The sequence below is a fragment of the Octopus bimaculoides genome, chromosome 19, assembly GCF_001194135.2.
Source record: "Octopus bimaculoides isolate UCB-OBI-ISO-001 chromosome 19, ASM119413v2, whole genome shotgun sequence".
NCBI classification, from domain to species: Eukaryota; Metazoa; Mollusca; class Cephalopoda; order Octopoda; family Octopodidae; genus Octopus; species Octopus bimaculoides.
In genome coordinates, this window is record NC_068999.1 from 50,179,265 (window position 1) to 50,189,485 (window position 10,221).

At 38.5% G+C, this 10,221-nt stretch overlaps 1 protein-coding gene across 1 annotated transcript in view; it reads right to left on the minus strand.

Moving 5' to 3' along the window:
* LOC106867995 (uncharacterized) overlaps nucleotides 1-10,221 on the minus strand; it is a 61,893-nt gene that overhangs the window by 36,935 nt on the left and 14,737 nt on the right. Inside the window, exons 4-13 of the mRNA XM_052974719.1 lie at nucleotides 9,816-9,991; nucleotides 8,320-8,558; nucleotides 6,967-7,210; nucleotides 6,719-6,828; nucleotides 5,978-6,110; nucleotides 5,696-5,854; nucleotides 3,812-3,955; nucleotides 2,067-2,152; nucleotides 1,283-1,402; nucleotides 5-166 (exon numbers count right to left, since the gene is read on the minus strand). Coding sequence (XP_052830679.1) covers nucleotides 5-166; nucleotides 1,283-1,402; nucleotides 2,067-2,152; nucleotides 3,812-3,955; nucleotides 5,696-5,854; nucleotides 5,978-6,110; nucleotides 6,719-6,828; nucleotides 6,967-7,210; nucleotides 8,320-8,558; nucleotides 9,816-9,991 — 1,573 coding nt within the window. The remainder of the gene's footprint in view (nucleotides 1-4; nucleotides 167-1,282; nucleotides 1,403-2,066; nucleotides 2,153-3,811; nucleotides 3,956-5,695; nucleotides 5,855-5,977; nucleotides 6,111-6,718; nucleotides 6,829-6,966; nucleotides 7,211-8,319; nucleotides 8,559-9,815; nucleotides 9,992-10,221) is intronic.

The following is a 10,221-nucleotide window of genomic DNA, read 5'->3' on the forward strand; positions in this document are numbered from 1 at the left end:
CAGCAGCGATAGCAACATCAGTAATTGCTATAGTAGAAGAAGTCTGCTGTGAGTCAGCAGAATGAGTGTCTGGCAGGATACCAGCGGCTTGAATGAGTTCTGCCAGCAATGTAGAAGTCTTCCCGCCAGCACTGTCAACATCTGTGATTCGAGCCTGTTGCTGACGCTGTTCATGTGGATACAATGGATGAGTGAGAGACGGAGCAAAAGAAAATAGAAAAGTAAAACATATTAATATTTAAAAAATACAACAAAGAAACTTTGTTGTGCCTAGGGAGGGTCATAATGCCAATATTATTAACACACACACACAATGGTTCAATTCCACTCCTTTGTTATTAATCAATTGGTTAAATATTCAACTAACTAATCGATTGTTTAATATGGTTAAGCAATAAGTCATTTGTTTTGTTTTTGTTTGTCAAAACTCTTCCATTGTTACTTGCAACCCTTTCAATCACTTTTGACGTAGTCAGTTATGGAGGCCATGTTTGCTAGAGATCTTGTGTGCATGTATGTGTGTACCAGTGTGTGTGTGCGTGTGTATATCAATATTATCAACACACACACACTGGTTCAATTCTGGTCCTTTATCATTAGTCAGTGCGTATGCTAATAATAATGGTACAATGACTCTCCCTAGACACAACAAAATTTGTTTCAACACACAAATTCACATAAAGAACATTGCAAACCACATACAAAAACGAAACAAACTGTTTTACATTTATTTTTCTACACTTACATGGTTTTTGTTTATTATTTTTGTTATAGTTGATTGCCCCTTCTACTACTAACCACAAAAATGAAAATTTATAATAAAATCTGTTTTTTGTCACTCAGGCATACTTTGACAAACTAAATAATGTGCTTTGCTCAGGAAAAAAAACACCAAGCAAGGTAATATTTCCCCACTGTGCAGAATATTAGAAACTATAAACAATAACAGGATGACAAGACAAAGAAACACACACAATGGGTTTCTTCCAGTTTCCGTCCAACACATCCACTCACAAGGATCTTCTGACCTAAGCCTATCTATAACAGAAGACACTTGCCCAAGGTGCCACACAGTGGGGCTGAACCCGGAACCATGTGGTTGGGAAGCAAACCCCTTAACCACACAGCCACGCCTATTAACGTCTGTTATAGTAATGCTCGAACTCATCATAACTACACTAGCAACGATTCCCACAAGAAATTTAAAAACAAAAACACTTTCATTAATTGAGGCAAATAACAACAACAACAACAGCAACAATAAAAGACTCACTACCACTACCTTCAATGACTCTGGAACTGTTGTGGTTACAATTATCTTTTTCTCTAGAGGAGACTTCAAAGAAGATACTGGACTACTTCCTTGACGATTATCATGTTTATGAATGAAACTTACAAGTTCCTGAAAGAAGGAAGACAAAAACCAAAAAAAAAAAAAAAGAGTAAATAAATGGAAAAAAGAAATAATGATTTCTGTTAGCAATTAATCAACGGGCACTTTAGTGCAATAGACACAGACATGTCTGTTTGGATACAGAGTACGCCTCCTAACTAAGTGGCTTTTGAGTTCTGTCTCATTGCATGACACATTCAGAAAAACATCTTCAGTAGATTCAGTGAGTGAAATTGGTAGACAGAAACTGTGTGGAAGCCAATCACATATGTAAATAGACATTCTTTTATTGTTTTGCTTGCTTCAGTCATTGGACTGCAGCCGTGTTGAGGCACCACCTTGAAGAGTTTAGTCAGTCAAACAAACCCCAGTATTTGTTTCTAAGTTTGATACTTATTCTCATCATCTGGCACAAAATCACATCCTCCAATGCCTCCTCCCCTCTCAAAGATTCCTTGGTGACCCTGCCAGTGCAGATGCCACGTAAAATGCATCCAGTCCACACTGTCAAGTGTGGACTGGATGCATTTATGTTTTTTTATGTTTTTACTGACAGAACATTGGACTTCAGTAAGAAAACAAGATCAAGACACAAGGTTAGATGCTCTGATAATATGAATTAGTAATGGTAAAATTAAGATTATGATGAAATTGTGAGATGAACTCTACATACCGTTCCTTTTGTGATGCTAGTGGAAATTGGGACTGGTGATCTTTTAGGTGGAGCTTTCGTCACCACAATAACATTAGGTCGGCTTACTAAAGACAGAAGAAAAAAAAACAAAAGTTAAATAGAAAAGAACTGAAATTTAAAAAATATAACCAGCAAAAAAAAAAGTAACTCATATTCTTAAATGACTAATATTTCAAATCAATAATTTTCAAGTCATGTGCAGTGTCCATTACCTGAATATTCAGTGAGTAACAAGTGAAATTTCAAAATGAAGCTGAAATCATATTCTAAGCAACCAGCATATTACTATTTCCTATACAGAAAGATGCAAGTGTGGCTATGTGATTAAGAAGCTTGCTTCTCAACTATGTGGTCCTGGGTTCAGTCCCTCTGCGCAAGTGTCTTCTACTATAGCCCTGGGTCAACCAAAGCTTTTCGAGTGGATTTGATAGATGGAATTTAAAAGAAACCCATTGTGTGTATGGGGGAGGGGAGAGTGTTCCCTTGTCTTCACATCACATGATGTTTGTAAATAAGCGCATTGTATTTCACCAGCCTCTTGTGAAAAACATGTCTGGCCATGGGGAAACATTACCATGATAAGAAATAGGTGAAGGTTAACAACAGGAAGGGCATCTGACCACAGAAAATATGCCTCAACAAATTCTGCCTGACCCATGCAAGCATGGAAAAGTGGACATATAATAATGATGATGTTGACACAGTCACACATGCAAACATACAGAACTGAAATCTAACACCAAAGAAGCAGACTTTCTTTTCAACCTCCTGCAGCCAAAGAAAGGTCCACAGTTAAAGCCATCATAAATACCACTACTACCACTACTACCACTACTACCAGTAATTCGGTTACTCCATTCATGGCAGTGTTTCCACTGCTACAACACCACTGCCATCATCATCCTTTTAATGCCCACTTTTCCATGTGTCAGACTGATCTTCTACAATCAGATGCCCTTTCTGTCATCAACCTGTACCTGTTTCCAAGTGAAGTAATGTTTCTCCCATGACCAAACATGTTTTCAAGGACAACTGGAAGTGAAAGACTGCATGATGGTGACATTTGTTTACAATTATCAGATGAAGTTAAGGCATGGAGATATCATCACCATCATCATCCTTTAATGTTCATTTTCCATGCTGGCATGGGTTGGACAGTTTGGCAAGTTAGAGAGCTGCACTAGGTTCCAGTCTGATTTGGCTTGGTTCCTATGGTTGGATGCCCCTCCTAATACCAACCACTTTACAGTGTGTGCTGAGTGCTTTTAACATGGCACCAGCATAAATGAAAGGTTTCTTTCAGTTTGACTACCAAATCCATAGGCTTTGGTTGACCAAGGATAATAGCAGAAGACAGTGACCCTAAGTACCACACAGTGGGATTGAGCCCAAAACTACATAGTATACACATACACACATAAATATATACAAAAAATGCATGCATGCACACACACACACACACAAACATGGTTCTGACTATACAGCCACAAATTAAGATAGCAACTTCACCCACAAAAACTAGAGCCAGCAATAACGATTCTGCCAGTAATTTTGAGGGGAGGGGGAAAGTTGATTACACTAACCCCTCCCCCTCCCCCGAACTAACTCACTGCCCTATCAACAAGTACAGCAGCAACAACAACAAACTCTAACAAACACAAAAGAAAATAATTATTGGGGGGAAAAAAGGGGGAGGAAAAAAAAAAGCATGATTGCAAACTAACCAGTTCCACCGGTGCTGGATTTGACTGCTGTTAGATGCAAAGTTTTGGGATTCACAGTCACTACATTAGCTGTCTTTGTCGTTGTAATCACCTTCCCACCTGGAGCATTGATGTTCAGGATTTTGCTGTTGCCTGCTTGGCTCACTGCCGCAAAGTGGAATGGAATAGAAAAGCGGTAGGGGGAGAAAGAAAAAAGGTGAAAAAAAAAGGAGAAAAATAAAGACAAGGGAAACACAGGTACAGAATGTGTGAGACAAAGAGGAAAATAAAAAATAGAAAATTACTTTCTGGTGGAAATTGTACCATTTTGTTTTTATTTATATTTTCAACCCTTTCGCATTCAGATTACTCTGTCAAATGTAATGCTTATTTATTTGCATTGTTTTTGAATTAATTATGCATTACCTTGTACCTTCAAGATTTCCATGATGTGATTGTTTATTTTTAGAATGACAATTGTGGGGTAGATATATGAGAGGCCAGATATGGCTGGTTTGACAATAAAACAGGCAGAATATCTGAGCCAGATACAACTGGTTTAAACTGCTAACAAGTTAAATATGGTTTCCTGGTCTAACATGAGACCATTGGGATTTCAAATTCAAACTTCTAATCCTGTTAATTATGAAGAAATGATTATCTCGCTTGTACTAACACCTCCATGTGTTAGATTTCTTTTTGTACTTTTGTGTAAAAACCAGAGAAACTATTACACTAAGATTTTTCATTTTTTCAAAAGAAAAAAAGGCATGGTTGCATGGTTTTTGCAAGACATCAAACAAAAAGAAACTATGATTCATACATGGGTCGCTGCAAGTCTCTGCATTCTATATTAATAACTCAAGACTGGGACTGCCAGCAAAGTAGACTGAGTGTTTTCCATAAAACTAGGCATCTGTCATATCAAATAGTGGTGGTGGTGGTGGTGGTGGTGGGGTCACTTCCACCTGTCTGTGTTAACAAAAAACAGTGACGCCATGCAGAGGAAGGTATAGCAGAAAAGTTGTACATCTAAATATCCAAATAAGTGATTTTCAGATCTTCAGAGCTAAATACTGATTGTGAAACAGAAGTTCAATCTGCTGACAACCAGGTAGACTGAAGTAAATATAATTATGTACCTTGTTTAGGAATGTGGTACTTGGAACTGAGGTAAAATGGAAAAATATTAAGACTATGTAGTCGGCAGTGTGGTAAATTAACATCATAGCTATCCGTGCCTCATATGAACCCATACCATACTAAAGAACAACCTCAGGAAGCTGAACCTTTCAGATGAAATAGCAAAGGAGCGAGATACCTGACACCTAACTGTACTCAAAGAGAACTATACCCTGCAGCAGAAGTGTTAAGACTGATCCTTCAGCTGGTGTAAAGAACTTGTAGCAGTGCAACATAAAAACGCCCAAGTGGTGCACATGTGTGGCGTCACGTATAAGTGTTTATGCGGTGCCATGTAAAAGGCTTGAACATTTCCACAGGATTATAGGGGGGAGAAGTGGAGGTTATTGGGAGTGGGGAAGCACAGTGACCTGTGAGTTTTAATTGTCTCCGTTTGACATCCTTAGTATTTGAACTAAAGATATAACGACATAACACAAGGCATTTCCTCTGACAGACTACCAGTTCTGCTAACCAACTGCCAGCATAGCAACAAAAAAGGGAGTCACAAAGGTAGCTATAGACAGAATGGAACGATAAATCTGAGTCCTGCAAATGTGAAGTTTAGATGGTATTGATGCTCCTACAGCTCTACATAACTAAGCACTGAAAAGTAAACAAGGTCTGAAATCAAGAGTAATTAAGGCACCTTGTTTCTTGATTTACTAATTTGTACTCTTTATTGAGATAGAAAGAAAGTTAAAAAGAGCGTTGATGAAATACCTGAAATAGTGGACACAGGCCTAGTCACCATAGAAACTGTAGTGGCAGTAGTAGTTGTGGAGACTCCACTAACAACTACCACTGGTGTCCCAGATTGGGTTGGCTTGGGTAATATTTTACTACCAGTGGGTGGGACACTCTGGGTTATTATCTTCATGCCTAGGGATAAATGGACAAATAAATAAATATTAGATAAAATATAAAGAGAGGTTTATATACACACACACACATACACAAAGAGAAAAGAATCATGTATGTATACATATTGGCCCAATAGCTTACCTCCTTCATGCTTAATCTGGATTGCTGACTTTGTGGTTGGTTTTATTTGGATACTCTGTACAGACTGGTTTCCTTGGGGAGAATGTAATGGTTGCTGGCCAACAGGGATCACAACGCCAGGTTTTTGACCAAACTGTGAAAATATTAAGAGAAGCATAACAGTAAAAGATAACATGCAAAACACAACATTTACTGATATGACTGGTACTTTATTTAGGATGATCTAGTGGGAGACAGAGGACATGACAATACCAGTGCCTCAAGCCATATTGGCTTAATGCATTTTAACCATTTAATGCACACAAGTTTGTCACATTAATATTATATTAAAATTCCCTTTAACCTTTCAGCATGCAGATTATTTTATCAAACGTAATGCTTATTCATTCATATGGTTTTGAATTAATCATATATTTATCTTGTAGTTTTGAGATTTGGGTGATTGATTGTTTATTTTTAGAATGACATTGCAGGATAGGTGAGAAAAACCAGATCTGACCACTTTGAACATAAAAAAGTAGAATATTTGGGTCGGATATGGCTGGTTTAAATGCTAAAGGGTTAAATAATTTAAATGCATTGGGGCCTTTCAGTGTCCTTCTACAATCTGTTCACAGGTACTTAGTTAAAAGTAATAATAATAATAATAATAATAATAATAATAATAATAATAATAATAAACAATTTAATCAAATAATAAGAGAGATAAAAGATTATAAGCAAATAAATAAAATAGTTTACCTGAGGGAGCTTCTGTCTTGGAACTGATTTTGGTCTGGGTTTAGAAATGTTTATAGATGATGGTAAAAATGCTGCAGAAGGAGTACCAAGAACAGCAGTTGTATTTGTTGCTGAAAACAAAATAGAAATTTCTATTCAGAGAGAGAGAGAGAGAAGGAAAATAAAGAGAAAAAAGAGGATTCAAGAAAAAAGAAAAAAAAAAAAAGACACTGATAGAGCAATCAGCAAATAATACTGCAGAAACTCACAGGTAGACTTTGAAGACGTATTTGATGTAGTGACCACAGTGATGATGTTTCCAAGGTTACCATTGGAGATGGAAACACTTCCAGGACTTGTGTTTGTGCTAGGCATCACAATGGACATCTTTGGATGACCACTGCCACTGGTCGTCATTGTTGGGATTGTTTTAACAAGAGGCAAAGAAATGGACTTTGGTAATACATTAGGGCCAGTGCTTGAACCAGAACCAGAAGTGGACACCAATATCACCTGTAGGATGGGAAAAATAAAAATTAGGCCTCTAAGAACATAGAATGTTCTACAAAGAAATGGTACATCACAAGCATATTCTAAAATGGCCTGATATATATTTCCAACAGCTAAGTGAAGTCATTGTTGTTTTAGCATTTACTTTTTCACACCTGCATGGGTCAGACAGAACTTGATAAGGCAAATTTCCTTGGCTGGATGCTCTTCTTGTCATCAACGGTTACCTGTTTCTCAGCAAGGTAGTATTTCAGCATGGAAAACAGGAACTGCACAACATTACTTCTATGACAGTGATGCCCATTTACGGTCATCACACGGAGTGGAGGCAAGAGTACACACAATACACGTGTATAGGATGAACTTCTTTTAGATTCTGTCAACCAAGTCCCCTCACAAGGTTTTGCTCAATCTGGGACTATGGTAGAATACACTTGCCCAAGGTGCTGTGCAGTGGGACTGAACCCTAGATCACATGGCTGAGAAGAAGCCATACCTGCACCTAGTAAGATGTGAAATTACATGAGTTATCCAGAAACTTAATGGGCATAACTGCATCACACATGAACAACCTTTGTACTCTTGAGTCCCATTGTCTATAAGGCTACGTTGCCTCAGTGTATCAACAGTTGAGGAACAGGTAATTCATAAATGAAAAGCAGGTAAATTTATCATCAAATTGTTTCTTAAACAAGTTAAAGTTTCTGTAATTAGGATCAACTCAGCATGCAAGTGATAGAAAATGGGGAAGAATTTACTAAAACAACAGAGAATTTTTGACAATCTTGAGGTATAATTAAGATAAGACAAATAAAATATGCAGGCATTTCATGAAAGGACATCAACAACAATACGAGACATAACATTTCTCTTTCAATAGAGTATGCTGACACACCTAATGTTCTACAGACTGTATTTCAAATATGCTACCAACAGACTAAATGACATTAATGTAGATACTAAGTGGCACTGTTGTGGACACAAATTAGCACAAATGTAGATAATGTACAAGTAAGAAAGGCTAAGTTTCACAACCACACATCTCTGTGCTTGTACACACATAAACACCTTTCTCTCTAAGCTAAAAAAAAAAAAAAGAGTAACGTCCTTACTTTTTGGGTTTGCGTTGCAACAGCGCTGGTGTTTTGGCTTCTTGTCTGAGAGTTCTTGCTGATGGTGATCTTGACGGGAGACATACCTTGCAGGGTGTTTGATGACGTTGAAGAGGAGGCGGATGCAGTGGTAGCACGGGGTGTCTGGGTTCCAGCACAGACTGAACTTATATTATCCACCGACATGCTTCTTTTCTTCCGACTGCACGTTTCTTCTTCATCTTCAGGAATAACACCCCCTTGTAAAAGATAATAGAAGCAATATTGGTTAACATAAACAAACAACAAATATATATTTTTATCTTTTATTAGTTTCAGTCATTAGACTGTGGGCATGTTGGGGCACCATCTTGAAGAACCTTTCAGTCGAATGTATCAGCCCCAGTAGTTATATTTCTTCTAAGCATGGCACTTATTTTCTCAGTCTCTTTTGCTGAACTGCTATATTACAGGGCTGTAAACACACCAGCACCAATTGCCAGGCAGTAATGGGGAACACACAAACACACACATATATATATAATGCTGCTCCTCTAAATGGAAACCTTACCTGTCATTGTGGTTTTGTGGCACAAAGCAAAGCAGGCCTTGCCATCCACTCAAGAAAACACATAATAAATGATCCACAAGCACTCAAGCAAACTGAGTCCTCTACTTGTTCCATTTACCAAACGGTTTGCATGGCACCAGTAGGCCTCAAGAGACCCATTTGTGTCCATAGAACATGATTACCACTTCAGTTCAGTTCCACTACATGGCACCTTGGACTGACCAAAGCCTTGTGAGTGGATTTGGTAGACGGAAACTGAAAGAAGCCTGTCATATGTATGTGTGTGTTTGATCTATCCCCACACCGATTGACAACCTGTGCTGGTGTGTTTACACCCCCTTAACTTAGCAATTCAGCAAAGAAACTGATGGAATAAGCACCAGGCTTAAAAAAAACAAAAAATACAGGGTTGATACATTCAACTAAAAATTCTTCAAGATGGTGCCCCAGCATGGTCGTAGTTGAATGACTGAAACAAGTAAAAGATAAAAGTCACACCAATGAAATCTCAAAGCTAGAAGATAATGTATGCTTAATTCAAAGCAATCATCATCATCATCATCATTATTTAACATCTGCTTTCCATGCTGGCATGGGTTGGACAGTTTGACAGGAGCTGGCCAAGTAGAAGACAGCATCAGACTGTCTGTTTTGGTATGGGTTTTACAGCTGGATGCCTTTCCAAACACCAACCACCCCAAAGAGTGGACTGAGTGCTTTTTACATGGCACCAGCACAGGCGAGGTCAGTTTTGGCATGGTTTTTACAGCTGGATGCCCTTCCAAGTGCTAACTTCACAGTGTAGACTGGATGCTTTTTTTTACAATGTCAATAAATAAGCATTACAACTGACTGAGTAATCTGAATGCTAAAGGGTTAATTACTGGTGCTGAGCAAGAAAGCATTTTGCATATGAAAAGAAAAAGGGGAAAAGATATTGACTTACAATCTTTGTTACCAGTGTGCATAGGATTGGGCATTGCAGCATTCTTCTCCACCTGTAGGTTAACTGCTTGATTAGCAGTGACAGTGAAAGCCGTCTGTGGGACTAAGCGAGGCATCAAAGGGATAAGACGCCGGCCTTCAATCAGCCAGTCAGCATCTGTACTTGGCCCACACATTCTGAAATACAAGGAGGAAAAGAAATTAGTGCAACTAACTACAAAACAATAATGGTGGTAGCAGCTGCTACTGTTACTGCAAAAGTCAAGACTGATTCTACTCGCGGTCGGCATCACCACCGAGATGATGGCCTTTCGATCGCACCAACGGCTGTGTGTTCGCTGCTGATCGCTCGCTCGCTTCTTTCTCACTGCTACGACTCACTCGACCAACTCATCATCCGTCGACCG